Below are 23,076 nucleotides of genomic sequence, written 5' to 3'. Positions count from 1 at the left end.
ATGTCGTGATTATAAAAAAAAATCAGAGTCGTTGAACGCACTTAATTCATACCTTGTATTTTTTGTGTGGTAGTACATATAATTAATTATGGTGAAATGACCTATTGCAGGAGAATTTGGCTTGACTTTGTCGTCCTACCTGCGAGCATTTTATTACCTTCAATAGATATTTTGCCTCTTATATAAATCTTGCCTCTTGTTAAAAGAAAAACAAAGTTTATCATGCTTCTCGCTTGCATATTGCTTCTGAATATGTTTCTATCCTAGTTACTCCTGTGCATAAATTGATGTCTTAGCTGCTTTAGATCAGCATGTAACGTGGTCTGGGTATTTAATAGTTGTTGAATAGTCTGTGGTTTAGACTTTGTATGCTGACTTAAATGAGTAGAAGCATTTTGAACTGACCTGTTTTAAGATGCACATGATTTGGGGACCTTGTGGAACAATATATTGTAGAAACAAGAGCACCAGCATGACCATGGAAAGCGTGCAAAAGATTCTAATCATATTGTTCATCAAAGGTGCGTCATGTTTAGTTTGAAGAATTTTACCTGTCTACAAAAGACCTCTCATCTTTCAAGACCCCAGTCCCATATTTTATTGACGGCATATTAGAACGAGAACATTTTGTTTCCTTGGTTGCGTATTGTCCATGTCTTTGCTTAGTGTTTATTATGTCAAAGCCCGTCGCAATTTTTTGCCCGCACAATAATGGAACCATACAGCAGAAACTGTGGAGCCGACTTCCAGAGTTGTTTCTCGTCAATTAATCACTAAACTCACATAAACAGGGTTGCCGTCTCTTCCCCAGCATTCTCTGGGCCACAAGAAGGTCCTTCTGTGCTCGTAATGCACCCGGAAGGAAGGTAAAGTCTTATTCTGATGTGCATCTTCCACCAGCATATGCAGATGGTTGAGGTGAAGCCTTCACAGCTTTTTCTTCCAGTATTCCTGTTCATGGGGCCTCGCATCGATATTTGGTGAACCCTCTGTTGCTGCTTTCGAGTCAAATCAGGTGGCCAATCTAAATTTCCTTGTTGTACCTGCACCCCTCTTTTTTGTCAGGCTAAAGAATCTGATAGGGAATGGGCACTCGTTGAGCTCGGTAAGATTTCTTATTTTTACTTGATTGCACGTTTGTTGTTTCTTCCTTCGTCTGTTTATGTTTAGAGTTGGTCATATTATTCCTAGTCAAATCACTCCCATCCTGCACGTTTGTTTAAGCATGTGATGAGGTTTCCTGTCAATGTGATGAGGCTCCCATCTTGCACTGCAGCAGGAAGACAAAAAGAGGAGCAGATCTTTCGAGGCAGACTTCCTTCTCCTTCGTCAATTTGGTCTTTGCTTCTCTTTTGATTATGAGCCTTTATGCAACTTACTGCTTGCCAGCTTCATCATCACACAATCGCTGTTCTAAATGATTTCCTCAACATAGTGACAAAGAGAACAAATGTCAGCCTCGGTAGACTATCGAGCCACTCTCCAACTTCTACACGCAACCAGGAAGCGCCTCCTTTTGTGGCACTTTCTTCATGAACATGTATCTTCTCATGCTCAAGTATATATGATTTGTCTCGTTTAATATATAGCTCGAGAATTTAGAGCCTCGTAAGCCTCATGATCGAAGCTGAGGTGACCTGAGTAGTTATCGGATCATTCAGCAAGAGGTAGACGGCCATAAGCAGACAGTGGAGCGCAGTTGCCTTCACAGAATTGATTGTTGACTGCCAAAAGGCAAAGGATTGATGGTGTTAGTGATGAAGGAAACTTGAAGGGGACTCCTTAGAACATAGATTTTTTTCCACTTTTCATGGCAGCATGTCAACTGCATCTATGCAAGAAAACAGCGAAAAAGAAGGAGGTGAAGGTGACTGAAAAGAAGCTTTTATTATCTGCACTCTGTCCCAACCTAAACAATTAAGTTGGGATAACACTGCCACCCTGACAAATTATTCGAAGATTACATAGCTTACGACTGTTCTCCGAGACTTATGTGCATGAGAAAAATCTTGTAACACACACCCACACACACACACACACACCTGTGAACTACTCTGCTGTCTTCTCTTTGCTTCCGAGTCCTCCAATTCAGTTGCTGTTTCCGAGAACTCGATTAATGAATAGCTGTATGCTTCTCTCCATTGCTGATTCCATACGAGCACCGGCTTTGTTTCTTGATCGTGTCTGTCAATCTGATGGTGCCGTTGAGGTACTCCGACCATTTGAGATCCTCTGGCTCGCCTTCGAGATGGATTTCCGCTCCCTTGTTGGGCAGCAGCTCTGACCACGGGAAGATGCCATTGTCGAGAAAGGGACTGTAGCTCTGCAACTCCACTCCATTGCTACTGTTGCCGCTGCTCGCGCTGCTGTTGCTGGTATTGCATGCCTCGAAGTACTGGAAAGGTAGCAGGGAGGCGTCCGGTGGGAGACCGGCGGGCATCGGCTTTAATTCCACCGATGTCGATGGAGTCGACGGTGTGTTGTAGCTCAATTCTGGGATCACATCGAGCAGCCTGCAGTTCTGGGCAAACCAGAGAGGCATATTTTGGTTGACGATGTCGCAGTTGGAGCTCCGAGATGCATGCTGAAGTGCGATGTAGCTCATTGAGCTGGCCAGGGAGGAGCTATCCACGCTTCTGGGAAGGCCGAGTTCTTCCGTGGCTGTCATCGACCTCCCAATTTGGTTCCGCTCCAGCATTGGCATCAATGGCGCAATCGGCTGGAGGACGGCGAGCTCCGGATTCCCCGACCCGGGCGGCACGAGCTTCTTCGGCTCGCCGGATTCTGATGCCTTGTCGCCGTTACCGGCTGCTCTTGCCTCTCCGCCGTCTGCCTCGTTAAGCGGCTTGTGGGTGTCGGGATCGATGCCGCTCTGCTTCAGCTTCTTCTTCACGCAGGAATTCCAAAAGTTCTTGATCTCATTGTCCGTCCTCCCCGGCAACCGGGTAGCAATCCGCGACCATCTGACGGAACAGCAGTCAGAGCTTGCAGACGCATCTCTGGGGATGCCATGTATTATTATTAGTAGTAGTACCTGTTGCCTAACACCGCATGGAGTTCGACGATGAGGTCCTCCTCCTGCTGGGAGAAGGTGCCTCTCTTGAGATCAGGCCTCAGATAGTTTATCCACCTCAATCTGCAGCTCTTGCCGCACCTCTGGAGACCTGCAAGTTCGTAGCTTCAGCTCCGAGCCGAGTCTCGAGCATTGACGTAAGTGAACGACAGAACACGTACCTGCTAACTTGGGCACGGAGCTCCAACATCCATGGCCGTACTTGGTGATATGATTCAGAAGCTTCTCGTCCTCCTCGGGAGACCACAGGCCTTTCCTCAGCTTCTGCTTGAAGCAGCAAGCGTGCCTCCCCATTCCGGCCGGCGGGATTCGACTCAGAAGACAGGGGCGAGCTGGAAGGGCAGGAAGGCCATGGTCAAACCTGCCTGCCGTGGTTGGATTTTGGATTCTCGCCCTCCTCCTTCACATTCATTCAATCGCCACCGCCTTTTAACGTGGGCGCAGGGGCTGAGTGCCACATCCAGCTCGTAGACTTAACGTTCGGCTGGTCCAATAGTGGGGGCAGTGTCTGCCACCATTCTTCCACAGCAGACTTTGTCCATGGCAGTAAAAAGTAAAAGGCCATGCAAAAAAGGCTTCTTGGAATTGACCGATCAGCGTATCTTTCCACTGTAAGCTTCGAGAATGCATGTATCTCAAGATTACGTTGGTCTCAAATCCAGGTGGTGGGAAATTTCAGCTCCACTTTCAGGGAGAGAGAGTGCACACGAACGTGTTGGGCATCATGCGTCAGGGGGGAGAACAGCTCCTCTTTTGCTTTTTGGTGGATCTCTGATCACATCCACCGCGATGGAGAGCCTTGTCAAGGTTGTGTGAAGTGGCTGTAAAGGCAAAAAAGGAAGTTGCTCGGCTTCCCCGTCCCGGAAAGAACCACCGACTCCCCAAAACTCTCTCTCTCTGGGGACAGGGGTAACTTTTCGTGTGCATCCCGAGAGAGTTCCATCATCATCCCTGCAATTACAGAGAGAACCAGCGAAAGCTCACTCCAACATGGCTGCGTGTTCCGAGCAGTTCGGATGCCACGAAATCGATCCGATTAAAGTAAAATAAATTAAAATTAAAATCAATTGGTTCAGTTCGATTAATCGATTTATAATTTTAAATTGATCGAATTAATTTTTTTATTCGATTCACTTTTTTTGATTGATTGATTGATTGATTGATCGAACGGATCGTAGCCATCCCTTTTTAGTGTGGCTCGTGCTGCATTGGGGCCCTCCATTAGAGGAGCAACCTCATCTTCATCGTTCGACGCTGCCTGTCCTTGCTGTGTCCAGCTTATGCGAGGGGCCTTTCCAGTAGTCATCCGTCCATGACCACGCCCGCCCAAGCACATTAAATGCTGCTATTGCTCTCAGGACTGAAGTGTGCAACCTATCAGACTTCGATCGACATCATCCATTGCTCCACAAGCTTCTAAATAGCTGTCGGGTGTCGTGGATTGCCCAATGCAAGAAGAACCGGAAGATGTGATGTAATTCCCCGTCCGAGGCAGCCACATCCTCCTCGTCGTACTTGTTTCTGAACGACACCAAGATTACTGACATGAGAGAGAGAGAGAGAGAGAGAGAGAGAGAGAGCTCCAGCCGATGGTCCTCACAGCTGATGCTACCTGTTCCTGTAGATCCACGCCATCAGAGGTACGACGGATGAGGGATTCCAGTCACGCGACGCGGACGATTCGGAAAGGGGGGGGAGGGGGGCCGGAGCGGAGAACCGTGCGTGGTTCGTCTAAAAAGGAGACGCATCGGAGACAGAGTCGAGAGGGGCGAAACCCCACCGAGGGACGGCGGAGCCACTGCAAATGGTCCAACCGTGAACACCGCACCAGCATTGGTACTGCGTGCTGAAGTGACGGAGGCACTCTCGCGGTGTTAAAAGAAGCATCGGCCACTGTTTCAGCGGGCGGATGCATGTCGACCTCAACCACATAGCCTGGTGGCGGACAACAAGCAACCCACCATCGACAGCACAGCCGCCCTCACTAACGCTCCCTCCATCCATGCATGCGTGCCTTCGGCTCCATGTTCGGCTCATGACAAAACAGGCATCGAAGACGTTCGATATTACGGTGCGATCGCAATGTTGCTTGGTAGGGGATGAGATCCGAAAACATCTCATACCAATCATATAACGAACATGCATGCATCTCATGTCCAGCAACATCAAATATATGTCGGTCAATTTTAATTGGTAAAGACTTTGATGATTTGTCGACTCTCATTTTCATCGTTTTATTTTTTCATTAAAAAAAATCAAATATTATCTTAATAAACTTCGATATGATAAATCTTTTAACAAATATATGATATGATTTTATTTTCCGAATCATCTCGAGCATATCGACACGTCCGACTATGGGATCAGACTCAGCATCTTAATTATATTCGCTTCACTTGATCCGAATGTTACTCGGCAAGAATTGGGGGTGGTGGGTTGGTTTGTGTCGTAAACAAATGACACAGATGTAATGCACGGCGCTTTAGCCAATGTGAGATATGAAAATAATCATTCCTAATGATCTTATTGGTCTTGATATGTATTATTTATTTATTTATTTATATGGTTCAGTTCATAATTAATTTATGTTATAAAGTTGGTTGGTTGAGGAAGAAGTGTATTTATGTTTGTGTTCATAAACAAGGTTACTTTAATATTAAAGTACTCCGTTAGTCTGAGTCCCAACTATCATATTATTTATCCTTCACACCGGGGGTAAGAGCTCATCCATTGGAGTCTAATATTATCCATTTTTAAATCTTGATAATTGTTTCTAACATCAAAATATAGTTAAGAGATGCCTCCGATGTTTTTATTCCAGTGATGATGCATTAGACATAAGAAGATGTTTTGTTCAATAAAGATACGTCGGATGTTTTGAATTTTTTTGTCGTAAGATGAGATACATTATTATGTTAAGGCCCTTCCGATAGTTTAGATACCTCTGTCTTGTATTGATGCATCGCGTATGAGATAGCTCAACTCGTTAAGTTATGTCGAACGCTTCAAGTATTTTTAGCCTAGATAATATGTTCGATTAGGATAAAAACATTTAAAGCATTCAATGGAGCTTAACTAAGTAAAGTGTCTTATACATGTGATACTTACGGCCAAGAGAGGCATTTGAAGTACCCAATGTATCTTAATCGTGTGAAGTGTCTCTTGCACATGATGCATCCTCTAAGACAAAAACATCCAAAATGTCTAACAATATCTTTTGTGAGATTTATCTGCCTAGAACAAAAATATATTTTGCATAACAAACATTCGTCTAACCAAGCAAGACATGTGATTGTGTCTAATACGTCCTCCAAAGACAAACATTCAAAGCACCTCGTAACTAGTTTTTTTTAATGTAAATTACAACTATCAAGATCACAAAACAAAATAGACAATATATTTTTACATGGATAAACTATGAGATAATTGATATTGCAAATATAAATGAGCACTAGGAACTATAGTTACAGAGTAAACCAACGAGGGCATGGCGCTTTAGATATGATTACTTCAAACGTAATAAAATCCACCCCATCAAATTGACGACCAAAATTAAATTAACAACACTTGAGTTCTAAACGAGGGATTCGATTGTGGTAACAATGCTCAACCTATAAAAATTTAAATTATAGATGCTAAACTAAAGATTTGATGTATCGAAGCATATTATTCGATTGTATAGATGATATGTATCAGTTCGACAAAGAATCAACACAGATTAGTACAGCTCAGTGTATCATATGACGATACGCACAATATAGTTACGTACATATCATACCATCGGTTGATGATCGAGTACGGATCGATAATACAAACTATGACTAAACTATTCACCATCATAAGTTTTACATAAAAAACACTTAATATTACAAACTTAATAAAATATGAAGTGTCATAGCAATCTAGCCAAATAACACTTGTCCGTCCATAAAGACTGACATTTATGATATATTTTCTTTGGATCCTCTCCTTCTTATGGATACACTAAATACCAAATTTGATATTTAATTAATTATTTAATAAAGGATGGCTCTCGAGTCTTGCTTTCACACCCCAAAGATATGCATGACATCGTGATACAGACACTCGTCGTGGCACAACTCGCACCGCATGTTACAGCAAATCCATGAGGTTTTGACCAACGCCAAAGTAAACAAAAGCCGGCATGTATAAGCAAAATCTTCCATGCATTGTGTGCATGGGATGGGGACAAGCAAGCACTGGAATGGCATCTCCATCTCTATGCCTCCACCTCCACTTGATGGCACCAAATAGAAAACTGAGACCCCCTCTCAAGCATTATGAAGCCGCCCTTGTCTTTACTGATGTTTCCAAGCACAGATGTGCTGAGGAAAAGGACAGACATTTCCGAAAGAAAAGCTATGCATAATACACTTGTGTTTCACAAAATATTGTAATCCACAGGGCCTCACCTCACCACTGCAAGCCACATGATGTCCTAATTGTCAACTGTACAAGAAGCATCTAGTCTTATCTTTTGCAACCATCAATTATTAGATGTGTTTTCTTTTAGAAAACATCAGGGAGACACATTTAGTTATGATTAAGAAGAGGAAGAAGAAGAAGAAGAAGAAGAAGATTCCATGGCACTGCTGGTGATTGAATTTACTGTGCAAAAGGATCATTGGATATGGATGGTCATGAGACGTCTGCTTGGCTACAGCTGGATGATAGTGAGGTAGCATCTTGGCGTGTACTGGTGTGGAGCAATGAGGCAAAGCTATTGTAGTCCTGTTGTGACCATCACAGATTGCCGTGAGCCCCAAACCTTATCTCGTCCTTGAGGAGGAGGAGGAGGAGGAGGAAGAACAAGAAGAAGAAGAGCATCCCTGAATCAATGAACCAGGTCAAGGGGTGGTCCACATGCTCGTTACAAGAAGTATGTGTTGTGGGGAATACCACCAAAAGGGACTCCCATCGCCTGTGGACGTTTCTCAGAGACTGCAAAATGAGTCGAGGAAGAGTGCTCACAGGTCTTGGACTGGTTTAGGTGTCTCTTCAATTCAACTCGACCGCATAAGAGATAAATGGTACGGTGCGTGAGGTTCCTGCCAACACAAAGTTTGATGAAGGATATTGTATACGTACAATCTTATAATTTTTTAAACAAAGAATGCACACCAAAACATAATATAATAAGATACCTGCCATGCCGGTGTCTTCAAGATTTGAGATTCCATGCCCTTTTTCAAGTTAGGGGTTCTCTTTGTACTCCAGCATGCCCCCATATTTAAATTTGATGCAGCAAACTTCAATCTGAATTTGCTTGTCAACATAAGCATGTGAGCCAAAACATGTAAAAGTTTTGTAGTATTCCTCTCCTCTCTTTCTTTTTACATTATTAGAACGATTTGATCATCGGGTGCCAATATTAACTTAAGGGCTGTCGGGGTCCAATCCATCTGCACTGGCAGAGAGAGATAGATGATACCTAATTCTCCAATTCTTAGGGTTATGTCTCTGCACCTTATCTTCCAGTTTCTAGGGTTTATGCCTCCCCTCCTACTCAAGGCATGGACAGGAACATGGCATGCAACAATTTTAATTAGGCCGTTACTCAGTTGTCGTACTCCCCCTTCTTCCTATGAAGAAGGAACCACGGTGGGTCATTTATAGACATCTAGCTCAAAAGGATTTCCACTCTTCGATTCATACTAATCCACAGGCTACACTTTAGTTGGGTCCTTAAGTGGCACAGAGAGCAAAGTGCTATAGCTTTTCGTTCAGAAAAGGAAGGTGTGGGAGGCCCAAGACATGATGGCATTTGACCTTAGCAAGAATAAGGAAGAAAGAAAAAGTTCAAAGTGATGAATCCACTAATTATAGGATCCTTGTTGGATTGAGAATGCCACTTCGTCCCCACAACACCCAAGTAATCATGTTCTCACTCTTTGTTATGAAAGTGGAGCCTGTCATCAAACCGTGCATCATTTAAGTGCTACAATTTGAAGAAGGAGGATTGGCCACCGTAGTTAGAAGTTAATTCTTCCACGACGTGTCTCACTTGTTTCCACCCAAATGTCATCTAATGGAATCGTACAAAATATTAGGTCAAGTGGAAATAAAGATGAGGAAACAAACAGTTCAAATTAAACATATCAGCAGTTAAAATATGCTGGTGAATAAAGGTGAAGTGAAAACAAGAATTTATCATCTGAAAGAAGTCAATGAAGCCCTATTAAGGCAATTACGAGATGGTCCATAATCTTCCATTTTTTTAGTCTTAAATGAATTTGCTATAACACTCTTCTATAAGAGCGATGTTACCAATCTAGTGAAACTACAGTTGTTCATCAACATATAAGTACTACAGTTTATGATTTTAACCTATGTATCATAGAATCAACGAAAGAAATTTATGCATCACAACAAACCATGCTAAATTTACAGTGTTGCCAAACTTTATAACCAGGAACTTCTAAAGGAATAAGGGATATCTAGTTTACTTTTTGCATATAGGAATAGGAATTGATCTGATTTAGGGGTCGGCAAAAAGTTGTGCCGATCATAAATGATCACTGGCTATTGCTGAATCTTCCACCATTATGGAGCCTGTAGGCCCTAAGCATTGTCAGCACTACCACTTGTCGCTACCAAGACAAAAGTTTTTGGAGAAAGAAGACAACCCAAAAGTTAATATTGACAATGGACAAACATTTATGGCACACGTCCAAGTAGTTGAAATCCAGGGAGAAAAAGGAGCTGGTTGAGGACGAGAGAAAAAACAAGTAACAAGTCCAAGACATAACTAGATTGATAAAACGTTGCCCCCACCGTTTTAAATAAAAGGGGAATTCTTTGAATCTGATACCTCATTAGTAGGACCAACCAATCTTGAACTGTTCTCTGAATTGACGTCTTCAAAAAGCTGAAGAATGATATAATGCAGCGAGGCAACAAACAGTACCTGTCATTAAATGAAACATTTTGAAAATGATCGATGAATTAATGGCTTCACCAACATATGCATGAATTGTTTATGTAATTTAAGAGGTGTGCTCACCAACAGCCAATAGAAGATCTGAGGCTACAAAACCATGTTATCGTTGCAGATGTAATTCTGATATCAAATTGTTACCTTCCCAAAGATAGTGTAGCCAAGTTCACTGCAACTCAATGATCCCAAGAGGAGATAACAATGATCGATAAATGATAGAGGAGACAGGCAAGATCTATTCCTAGGTGCTATTGATTTCTGCCAAATATTGTTTAGCAGAATAGAAGAGATCATCGATTTAATGATCTGTTCCTAAATATGAACATGTGATGAGTTTAGTGATTTGTTTGCTTATAAAACGAAGTTCTTGAAGATATCCAATGTTCTAGAGAGAATTGTTAGTAGAATAGTTCTCCAAAAATCTCTCACGTTCATTTATGAAATACCTGGACACATCACCTTGAAAATTGTGTTGTCAGATGAGAACAATTTTCTGATGTCAACATTTTAAGTTTAGCATCTAACATCATCACAGAAGGATGCTTGACAGCACAAATATAGTCCAAGAGAGACCAATTTGCAGATCAAACAGAACTTCAACATATTATCAAACTCACATCAATCGATCAACAATTGTTGTTTGGTTGTTGCCCATGTCAATTCAGACATGTCAAGGACATTAAAAATAAAGATAACGAGTTGATTCAGTGGTGAACTTATCGAGTTTAGTGTTTCTTAGAAGGATCACGATTTTTCGGGTTCAAAGTTATCAAGATTTTAAAATAAAGAGGACGAATGGATTCGGCTAAATATGGATCACATATTTAAAACTCAACATATCTCAAAGAAAAACAAATTTTGATTGATCAATCCTGTTTCACTACAAGAACAAAAGAGGAAGACTGGACTAGATTCCAATAAAATTTCACATACCCTCAACTCTCAAAGGAAAGAACTACTTGAAATATCATATTCTGAAAAAAATTTATTGCTCCAATTTAACATTAAGAAATAACTATGACTGTAGAGAGGATTAGTAAAAGCCGCATAAATCTAAGGTCTACAAAGAACTCTAATTACATGGCGAGGACACATAGAGATGGTCAATTGAGAAAGCGTAAAAATGCGTCACTGCATCACTGTCATAGCATCCTTTACCAGTCACATATGGTAATCACTGGAAGAGCTTATCTTCCAACAACCTTCTTATGAGGAAAAAATGAACAGACACATTGTTCTGAAAGAAATCACTTTTTGTGGTCCATATGCAGCATATACACTTGTTATTGTTGTAACCATCACATGGTATAACAGTGGGACAAGAGGAAATTATGCATCCTATATACATCACCATGCATCATTTTACGTGGACGTAGAATAACACCTGATTACAGACAACCTTTTACTTTTCAGGTTCAAGTATCATCACATCAGCAAGTGGTATGGATGACCAACCATGAACATGGACAGTTCAATATTAACATCAAGAATGTATACAGCAATTAAATAGTTGCAGGATTCTTTTTATGAACACTTCTTGGGAGAACTTCTGTTTGATTGATGATTTAATATGTATACACAAATGTATATATATAGAAATTAATATATGATTAGATAGATTGTCTATCTGTTGCTCTTACGCATTAGATATTAATTAATGAAAATTAAAAAAAAAAAAATTTAGCTTCATATATTACTTCTTAACAATAGTGTATCAACATAACATAGATCAAGATGAAAAGGACCCATTCATGGGCCTCATTGCGCCCAATACTGAGCCTTGCTATCATTTCCCTGCTTTGATGAGAGTAAGATCAAGATGAGAGTAGGATCAAGATCTTCAGACATACCTACGACAAGCATCAGATGATGTTGACGACGATGATGACAGAAGCAAGAGGAGAAGCGAGGAGAGGGTTTAGGACCATCGAAGGGTTTGGGAGGACCGATGAAAACGACCCGTTCATGGGCCTTATTGGGCCCAATACTGAGCCTCGCTATCATTTCCTTGCTTTGATGGGGACCCACCGAAAGATCCCGTCCATGGGCCTAATAATGGGCTCTCTCCATGAAGCCTATTAAATCAAAAACCGTATTGGACCCATTCCCCTACCTTGATGGGGCCTACTTCTGTGGCGCAGTGACTCAGACGAACCTGGCATCGGTAAAGGAAAGTAGCTTATTTTCTGAAGTTGATGTAATTACTTATTCATCTCCGAGAGTTCGTGACAGATGATATCGTAACAGTTATATTTCGTAACAGTTGGGAGATCAAAATCAGATCAACCAACCGCAACATCAAAATATTTCCCCCTTCCAAACTTGATCAGAATACTTCCCCCTTCCAATCTTGATCGGCTATGGCACCGCTGCAGTACATGCACACACGCAAAGATACAGAGAGAGAGCGAGAGAGAGAGGATGTGCGGGTTAGGGCACGCCACATGCATGCACGGGTGCTGAGCTGTACCTTCCCGTGGATTCCCCATTGACGGTCACAAGTGCAGTGGATATGGGTGATTCCCATAGCGTTTTCGATTGGACGCTTGTCCGGCGTGTGCTCGCTGATGCAGCTGTTTGCTGTTGTTGGGGGCGCAGCCGAGCGGACCTCGCGGGTGAGAGGTGCGGATCGGGTGCCGGCATTGGAGCAGGGAGTCGCGGTTTGATTACTCACCTCGACAGCGATTGACGTGGCTGATGGCCGCGAACCAATGATGTTTCTCCATCGTATTATGTAATGGTGTTTGTGGACCGAGGTGGATATCCGATCCCGTTCAAATCCCGTTGGTAGCCCGTTCACACCCCTTCGTGTTCGGCTGCCCTATAAATGAATGACGATGGCAACGGAAGGGGGTGTACGAAGCCCGGTCCTTGCCTGCTATGGCCCGGAACAAGGTGAAGCTGGCATGGATCGTCAACGACGCCACCCGCCGCGCCACCCTGAAGAAGCGGCGCAAGGGGCTGATAAAGAAGGTGCGGGAGCTGAGCATCCTGTGCGGCGTGGAGGCGTGCGTGGTGGTGTACACGCCGCACGAAAACCAGCCGGTGGCGTGGCCGTCCCTCCAGGAGGCTGTGCAGATGATGGCGCGATTCAAGAGCATGCCGGAGATCGAGCGCAGCCGGAAGATGGTCAACCAGGAGGCCTTCCTCCACCAGCGGATCGCCAAGCTTCTGGAGCAGCTCCGCAGGCAGCAGCGCGAGAACCGGGAGATCGAGATGACATGGCTGACGTGGGAGGGGTTCCGTGGCCGCAGCTTCGACGACCTGGACGTGGAGGATGCCTCCGCCCTCGCCTGGTCTGTGGAGAACAAGCTGAAGGAGGTCAGCGACAGGAGAGAGGAGCTCCTCAAGCGGCTGGCCATGGCCCCTCCGCCACCACCCATGCCAGTGGTTCCTTCGGCCACTGTCACGGGGATGATGCCGCTGCCGATGGAGAGGATCAACACGGTGAACCAGGGCCATGCAGCGGAGGGAAGCCAGAGGCCGAACTGGCTCATGGACATAATGAGCCCGTGGTCGGAGGAGGGGCAGATGTACGTGGATCCCATCAGCTCATGGCCGGACTCGTTGTTCCCTTGAGATCTCAGATGAGCTTGCATGGCGAAGATCTAATAATCTCCTTTGTCCTATGTCCACTAGTTTGTCTGCGCACTTCCTTTCTTCCCCCAAGATCTATGGGGCCTTCTCTTGCTCTTCATGCACTCTCCACCATGCCATCCTTGTGTTGGATGTTGGTGGTAAAGCTCGCTAGTCAATACATATACATCATTTGTGTGTGAACTTGCGTCTCTTCTTCTTTCTCGTGAATAAAAGATAAATTAAAATAAAATTGTTATATTTGTGTGTAGCTACATCACTTTATTATCTTTATTATTATTAGCTATCATCCTAAAAAGCATCACTTAGCAACATCGACATGTGTCAATGATTTGATTGTCTTTTACGTGTAACGTCATAAATTAAACTTTTTTTTTTCTATAAATTCGTTTATATTTTATATGTTTATTAATTTTTTAAAAAAAAATAATGTTTTAAATTAAAATTTTTAAAATATTTTTTTCAAAAAAATTATCTGTTTTATTATTATTATTTTATCTATTATTGAATTTTCATTTGGTTTGTATATAATACTTTTTAATAATGTTTATAGCATTTTATTAATATATTGAAAACATTGTAAATGATATCATATCATATTTTTTTGATTATCATTACCTATAGATCATTATAATATCATATTTTAAGTTTATAATTAGTTTGATTGATGGTAGTAGTATGTTTAGATCATTTATAGTGCTTTTTTGCAGCTTTTTTTTGTGATGGTCAAAAGACTATAACAAGCTAAAAATATGGTAATAGACCAACACAATATAATAGATAAAAAAAAATTATTAAGCAGTAATTTCGATATTTTATAATTTAAAAAAATACTATTCGAAAAAAAAATTAAGATGAGGATGTTTTCTAATAAAACCACCCTTAAAAATTTATAAATAATTAATTTTTATGTGCAAGAGAAAATGTATATATATATATATATATATTTGAAATGGGAAATTATTCGTAGCTGTATAAATTTATGTTTTTCTTCTTTCCTCTGCGCTTGTTGAAATAAGCCAAACAACCTACAAAAATCATCTAATGACAAAAGGTGACAATGTTTTCTATGTAGGAAATGAAATGAATTTGGTTTAGAGGCTTTTGAACCAATATTTGGCATAGCTTATGTTGCCAAAATCAAACTCAATTCTTTCCGAGAAAGAAAGAGCATTGGAAAAGGCAAAGAGTGTTAGAACACTCAAATTCTCCTCTCTATTTATCCTTTAGATGATCACTATAAATATTGTAATAGGTTAAAAGAGATTTAGAATTGATATTATAATCAGATAACGAAAATACAGGACAGGATTGACAAATGAATGGTGATGGCAATGGTAGGGGGTGTAGGAAGCTATCTAGCTCCTCATGCATGCTCCACCATGCATCCTTGTGTTGCATGGTGGTGGTAAAGCTCCCTAATCAATACATATACATATGTGGGTGGACTTGTGTCTCTTTCTTTTGTCATGATTAAAAATTTAAAATTACTATATTTATACATTATTATCTTTATTATTATAATATGAGCGATCTCACGAGTTTATATCATGAGACGTGATCTCTCTCGAAAAGCGTCGTTTCGTAGCACTCAGACACGACAATAATTCGATCTTCACGAGTAAATCTTACGGGCTAAAGTTACATCATTATGAGACATTATTCTAATAAAAAACATCGCTTCGCAACACAGACACGTGTCAATGATTTGATCATCTTTTACGCTCACACATAAGGTAACATCAGAAATCAAACAATTTCTTAGAAAATATTTTATATTTTATACGTTATCAAAACTTTTAATAATATTTTTTAAATTTTAAAATATTTTATAAATTTCATCAAAATTGTGTCCTTTTTTGTTATTTTTATCAATTATAACGTTTTTATTTAGTTCGTATATAATATTTTTAATGACATATATAGTATTTTATTAATATACTGAAAACATTGTATGTGATTTTATATCATATTTCTTTGATTATCATTGTTTACAAACCATTATAATATTATATTTTTAAGCTTATAATTAGTTTGATTGATGTTGATAGTTTACTTAAATAATTTATGGTGCTTTCAAGTAAGCTTTACAATGTTTTTTTTAATGATGGTCAAAACACTATAATAAACTAAAAATATGGTAATAGATGAAAAAAAGCATTAAAGCACAACTTTAATATTTAAAAAAATAAAAACACTATTTTAGAAAACAGAGATGGCGGTACCAATCGGGAAATATTCAAAATGAGTATATTTTCTAGCAAAATCACCCTTAAAAATTTATAAATAATTAATTTTGATGCTCAAAAGAAAATTTATATATATATTTTTACTTTTGAAATGGGAAATTATTCATAACTGCATAAATTTATGTTTTTCTTCTTTCCTCTGTTGAAATAAGCCAAACAACCTACAAAAATCATCTAATGACAAAAGGTGACAATGTTTTCTATGTAGAAAATGAAATGAATTTGGATTAGAGGGAACCAATATTTGGCATAGCTTATGTTGCCAAAATCAAACTCAATTCTTTCCGAGAAAGAAAGAGCATTGGAAAAGGCAAAAGGTGTTAGAACACTCAAATTTGTCAGGATTCAGATATAGCTTGCATTGCCAAAGTGGAACTCAGTTCTTTCCAAGAAACACAAACACATACAATCTGTAGTTTTGATTAAAAAGGAAAACACACACATTTCAAATATTTCTCTCTTATTTGCTATTTATATTTCACCAAACAAATATGTAGAACATTATCTTTTCCTTCTCCTCCTAAGAAAAGAAGCCACATCAAACACTGGTGCAGATTTCATATCACATTGTCGACTACTTTATACTCACTAGCATAGGAGTGCCATGTAGAAGCTTTCACCAATGTAGAATATCTATCTCATGTCCAGAAGTTGCCTTCAGACTGATCTTTCATGTATCAAAAATGGGGGAAAGCATATGCAATGAATTTGGTATTTTTTTTTTTGGAGGAGCACTGCATTTTTCTTTTTATAGAAAACTATAAATATATGACAGAGAGAGATGTTCTGTGCAATGATGCATGTAGATAGATAGAAAGGTGTAGTTGGTACATGTGATGTATTTGGTTGGAAGATAAAAAATTACTAATAAGAATACAACATTATGGGTCATATTTAATGCTTATTTTCTTAGATGCAGCGGTCGAAAATATAAGATAATATCGGAGCGAAAGGGTCATATATTCAAATCTTATTCGAACCATACACTAAGAAAATATTTATATTTTTCAATTATGTTGCTATCATATGATCAATGACATTTTATATTTATTTATTCATTTTATGTTATTTTTCCTTGGAGAAAGTTAAGGTGTCAAATGCAATGCTTATTTTGCCAATTGGCCTATGGAGCAAGATGAGAAAAAATTGTATGAAGATATTAAATCATGATAATTATTACCTAAGATTAAAAAAAAGGTATAAACAAAAATATATTTCCTAATTAGAGTTCAAATAACTAATTATTTAATTATATTCAATTATGATGAAATACCCCTTCCTATATTAAAACATCTACTCATCAAGTTGTATCCTTGTACATAAATAATTACCATAATTTGAGATCATATTTGGATATATATATATATATATATATAGTGGCCGTTCATCAGGCTGCGGCACAACTCTTAAAGTGCCCTACAACGTCGAATTCGAATCTGAAGCAACCGTGATGTTGACCAACGGACGATGGTGATTGGATCATTGATGCAGAGAGAGATGTAGATGACCATTTACAAGCTTCCCCACAATTGCATGGCCAAGTGTTTGTACAAAGGGGACGAACTGCACATCGTGCTTCTCCTAACAATGCCATGGGGATTCCAACCAAGGAAAAGGCTTCACAGTACAAAGGCCAAGTCGACTCTCGTTCTCCAACACCAGAGCGATCGTTTGGCCGACCAGAATGTACACCTGCACAACATATAAGAGACTCGGGGGGGGGTCCTCAGCGTCGGGCATGATCTTCTCCGGGGCTGGACTTGTCGAGGATGGACCACATCACCTGCACGTCGTGGTAGGCGCAGGCCATCACCTCGCCGTGTAGTGCCGTCCTGTGCCGGTCGTGTCCCGCTGCAACCGTTCATGCTACTTCACCATGAGAGGAAAGCGAGAAGAAGGCGAAGGTAGCAAAGCAGCAGCACTTCACCTGTTTGCGGCTTCTTGTCTCTGGGTGGGCTGATGAGGGTGCAAGCTTTCCTGAAGGGGGTAGTGATGGTGCGAACCCAAGAACCCATTGCAGCCTCTTCAAGTGTTGTGTTCCGTAACGCTGAATCTGGATTCCCTATGTGCTTTAGATATAGAGGAGAGAGAGAAGAGAGAGAGAGAGGGAGGTCCGGGGGAGTTGAAGATAGGGTGGCAAGATCCGTGAGAGGAGGTTCGATCCGACAGCCGACGTCGCACCGCCACATGGATCACCACATCTTTCTGAAATGGTCAGATCCGCCACCACCTTATTTAATGGAGACAGTATCAAACACGCACCAAAAAGAAGTCTGAATGCATCGTTTCTCAGCTAGGTTTTGCTGGTGGTTTCAGCCTTCGTTGCAGCTTCGAGGAAGCTGGGTTTCTTGTGCTGAAACAACCTCGTGCAGAAGCTTTGTGTCACGCAAGCTGCACACAATACCCGAGGAACATTAAACGCTGGTCAACAACATGTACATGTCTTGAATTTAAAGCTTTGGGTGTCTTCTCCCCGGAATCATCGCATTCTCGGGACACACGTTCCTCCCACGCGACGGAGGGAGACTGTGGCATAGGTGTCGATCTGTGATACAGGTTGGAAGATTGGTTCGTACAGTTTGAATAGCAGAAAGAGAGGGGAAACTGATCGTCTCAATTGGGAACAGTGCTTAGAATTCTGATATCACATCTCATGGTACCACGTCATGATAACAGTCTAGTTATATCAGTATCAACGGAATCTCAGGATTGATACAGTATACTGCATCAACGCGATACTTTGGACTCGGATGGGATGGTCGCTTACTCCTATGCTATCCAAGGTCATACAAGACAATACCGCATAGCATAGAGCCACTCCATAAAGCTCGGAATGGCATCGCGCAGCGTCGATCCGTGCAAGTCGATCAGTGTCCTCATGGAAAATACGAGTCGGTCGCCCGAGGAGTCAGCGACCATTAACAGACCATGTACGACTGACATTCGTTCGTAGATATAAAAGTCAATCTCCTTAGGGGGGGGGGGGGGGGGTTTGAACACTCAACTCCTCGTAACTCCACTTAACATTAACTTATGCTTTGATGAGGTCGAGTCAAGAAATTTTTCTCTCGACCTCGGCCTCTGTGCAGGAACTCGATGACTAAGAAGCAATAATTCAGTGAAGGAGGAAGAGCACCTCCTTGCTCTACCTCGGACCAATTCTGGAGATGAAACATGTACATAACCTGACGTTGACCACCTCTATTCGAGCATCCATGTGGGCTACTCTGCGCACTCAAGATTGGACCAAGTCATGCTAATCGATTGGCCACGACATAAGGTTTTCTAATATTTTTGACGCTAGAAAAAGGGGTCGATGTCGCAAGAGTGTCCACCACCGAACAACTCCAATGAACACCCTAGCGAGAAGGCACCTGCCACCATCTCCACCTTTGACCTCAGAGGGCAGCTCCCCACTCTCCCACATATGGATGGAAGCACCTCGACTCAAACTCCGAGGCGTTATATGTCACGACCCGAGTCTGATGAGCTAACTTGCCAATAACTCCCGCTTAAGCATTTTGGTCCATGGTTGAAGGATCAAAATGGAGTTATTGGCCAGTTGGCTCATCAGACTCGGGTCGTGACATTATAGCCATTTGTTCAACAACCCTGGGATCTTGCCTTCCGGGGCTAGCATGGCGTAGCTAGTCATCTCCGACAAGACATTCCTCAACCTCACCCACTAGGTAAAAGCATTGGCTAGGATGATGTAAACCATCGCATTCCTTATACCCCAATTAGCTCAACAAATGGTTCTCCCCCCACGGCCATCGCCCATGATCCAACCGATACTCATCTAAGCACCTCACAATGCCACCCCGATCGACCAATTACCTTTGGCTCCAGATGCCCATCTCCCAACTGGGGAGCAGTCTGGACACCCGAGGCCAACAACAAAGCATAGTGTCCCCATGCCCAAATGTGCTACCTCAACCTTTTTCAAAGCCAACACCCTATTGTCCAACTCAGCGGACGACTCGTTCCGGACTCAGTTACGATTGATGAATTAATGCCTGGATAATGTTCAGAGGGGATTCTATAAATCCAAGGAGAAGTTCAGGAAAAGTACCTTGGTCAGGTCTCCCTTTGCTTAAGAAATTCAGGACAAGCATATCCCCTTCAACTTTCACCTCCTAACGTTAGAGGCTTATGACGGTGGCTCCGATCTGGTGGAGCATATCGTCACTTTTCGGGCCTAGATGGCCCTATATGGCATTTCCGATGCCATGATGTGTTGGACATTTCCTATCACCCTCTGTGGCCCGGCTTGGATGTGGTACAACTAATTGAGGTCGTCCTCGGTCTCGTCTTTTGATCAGCTTATAAGGGAACTCGAGCTTCATTTCCTAGCTAACGCGTGACCTAAACCATCAGCGACCATGCTTCTTAAGCTAAGGCAGAAGGAGGACGAATCCCTCTCTCTCTCTCTTCATCGCCCACTTCGCTACTGAGATCTGAGGGGTTCCAAATGGCCCCCCCTCTTTGGTTATGCAAGCATTCCTGATGGGCTTGCAGCCTTCGAGGTTCTTCTGGTCGATAGGCCACCAGCAACCATTTTCGAGATATTCTAGCAAGCTAACTAGTATGTTGCTACTAAAGCACCGGTGGTAAAAAAGTGTGAGGAGTCACACAAATGTATCTCGGCCAGTCATGTGCTTGAGTTATGAATCTTAGCTGATCAGTGTTCTGAGTGGTACACCTCAGCCAAATAGTACCCAAGTTATGCACCTCGATCAAACAGTACCCGAATTGTGTACCTCGACCAAAGAATAGGAGAGAGGATTTCCTCTAACAGAATAGAGGATTTTCCTCAACAGAATAGAGAGATTTCCTGAAAAAATCTTATTTACTATCATTGACATGATGAACGTAAAACTAGTATCTCTTAACAAAATCTATTTAATGCTCAAGTAAATGCATCATATATTCGATGTAAAAGAATATTATTAAATATAAATAAAAAACAATATACTTATATTGCGTCTAGAGAGTTCCATCTTTTCTAATTTTTTTCATTTTGTAAATGAGCCGAATGAAATCAAAATGTCACCTTTAGCTTTGAATTAAAGATATTAAAGTGATCAAGCAACGTTGACCATAGCCCCTAGCCTTCAAGAGTAAAAATATGGATTCGATTCTTGGCTATGGTTCTGATTGTCTACGGCTAAGTATGATTAGACATGTTAGATGGAGAATATATTTATTAAGATTTAGTGCTGATATGATAAATATTCTAACATATGAGAACATTTTCCATATTAGAAATATAATCACAAAGCAAGATTAAACTGATAGTCAAATGCATAGCGACAACCACTTGAGACATATAAATTGATATATTGTACGGAGAGAAGGATTCTCAAGTTTGAAGCCGAAGTTAGATATTCCCAACTTTCTCATCATATCACAGCAAGATTCCCTGTCGGGTTTCTGATCCCATAGGCTTAATTATAATTACTTTAACCCTATTTATTCTTGTAATGTACACAGTCATCATTGTTTAAATTATGTATCTATTATTTATACTTAATAAATAATATGTGTGTAATATATGTTCTTCATTCATGTTAATTTGCACCATACACTTAGACATGTGTCCCTCTCTTCTGTTCTTTAACTAAAAATATTTTAAGAGTTTGAAATTTATAGCTATCGGATTAAGAATTATTTATGATCAGATCTATCAAAATAATTTGTAAATGAAGTGAATTAAAATATTTTTTATTTTCGATTGATTGATTGACCCAAAAAAGAGAAGTCTTGCCGAAAGAGATGGGAAAGAACATAACATATTGCATGTAATACATCCTCTATGTTCTGTCTCCTTTATACGGTTCACATTGGACTTTTAGCTAGTGAGGTGGGAAGACAATAACGTGCTGCTCCACCCAAGTCAACATAGGTCAATATATAAAAATAACTTGGGTCAAGATGACCTATGTGATTAATCAAAAATTTATCGATGCATATTTTGATTGAGATGGTAGATAGGTCATGGAAAGTAGCATAAGACATGATATATATGTAAAGTCAAAATTTATGTGAACTTAGTTCACTCTCTCATTCATTCTATGAGTTTAAGAGGTTCTCGTTCGATGTCATTCTAAAAATTTTTATCAATCACACTCTATAATCTATAAGATAAACTAGACTCTTCATCTTCTATTTACTTAGATGATCATAACAGAAATCAAAAGATATTGAAAATTGATCTCTTATAGTCAGGTTGCGATAATAAAGGATAAGAGTCTTTCTGAGTCATCTATCATATCATAAGTTGATTATCTTCTAAGAAATCTTAATTATAATTAAAATATAATTATATTTATAATATATCTTATATAACTAAATATGATCATAATATAATGGACTAGAAATAGATTAATTTAAGGAGTTTAGTCTTTCATGGTTCAATGATGAATCTAATCTATGGCGGTAGAACGATGGATGATGCTAATAGAGAAAATAATTGATGATCAAAAGATTTTTTTTGCCACATTTATGTTGAAAGGAGAGGCCGATCACTGGTGGGGAATAATAAAAAAAAATTCTGTAGACAAAGGACAGAAATAATAAGAACAAGTTTACCAATAAAAATAAAAAAGATGATATTAAAACATGATACGAGAAATTATAATATTATTAATTTAAGATAGGATCTCACTTACTAAATGTGATAATTCAGGCGGCATGAATCGGTAATTCTATATATTTTGATTTAGAGAAATAATATGATATATTATTAGAGCCAACTTGTACCAACTCCGATCAACATTAATATAAGTCTATCTTTAATTAAATATACTTTGGTATCTATCATTTATATAAGACCCATTGTCCCCCTTTCACACTAATCTTATGTTGCTGTGCTGCCAAATCAAATTATGCCAACCATATTAAAGACATGTACATTATATTGTACGAATTTGAAGGATATGTTATGATCTCCCCCATATGACAAAGGAGGATGAGGATAAGCTTTTGAATTCCTACGTAAATTTAGCTCACTCCCTCTAAGTTTGGAAGGAGATTTGCTATGAAACTTCAACGTGGAGCACATCAAACTAATTCAATTGGGTCCTCCATCAACCGATGTACCATCGAATCCCTTTCATGTCACTTGGCAATTTGTACTAATCCAATTATTTCCTCTACGATTAATATTTTGCATCTCCATTTTCTCATCCTCTCAATCT

General features: G+C 40.4%; 2 protein-coding genes across 2 annotated transcripts; one reads left to right on the top strand and one right to left on the bottom strand.

The window, feature by feature from the left end:
- Window positions 1-1,868: 1,868 nt before the first annotated feature.
- Window positions 1,869-3,499, bottom strand: LOC135608182 (transcription factor MYB61-like). The gene is made up of 3 exons (XM_065100768.1): window positions 3,235-3,499; window positions 3,035-3,164; window positions 1,869-2,963 (listed from the first exon to the last, which is right to left on the bottom strand). Exons 1-3 carry the CDS (start codon window positions 3,365-3,367, stop codon window positions 2,114-2,116), a joined length of 1,113 nt encoding a protein of 370 aa, XP_064956840.1. The 5' UTR covers window positions 3,368-3,499; the 3' UTR covers window positions 1,869-2,113.
- A 9,412-nt stretch (window positions 3,500-12,911) lies between these two features.
- Window positions 12,912-13,610, top strand: LOC135607608 (agamous-like MADS-box protein AGL80). The gene has a single exon (XM_065099560.1). It carries the CDS (start codon window positions 12,912-12,914, stop codon window positions 13,608-13,610), a length of 699 nt encoding a protein of 232 aa, XP_064955632.1.
- Window positions 13,611-23,076: the final 9,466 nt, after the last annotated feature.

The sequence above is a fragment of the Musa acuminata genome, chromosome BXJ2-3 (assembly GCF_036884655.1).
Source record: "Musa acuminata AAA Group cultivar baxijiao chromosome BXJ2-3, Cavendish_Baxijiao_AAA, whole genome shotgun sequence".
Lineage (NCBI taxonomy): Eukaryota > Viridiplantae > Streptophyta > Magnoliopsida > Zingiberales > Musaceae > Musa > Musa acuminata.
This window is presented reverse-complemented; position numbering and strand designations above follow the sequence as displayed.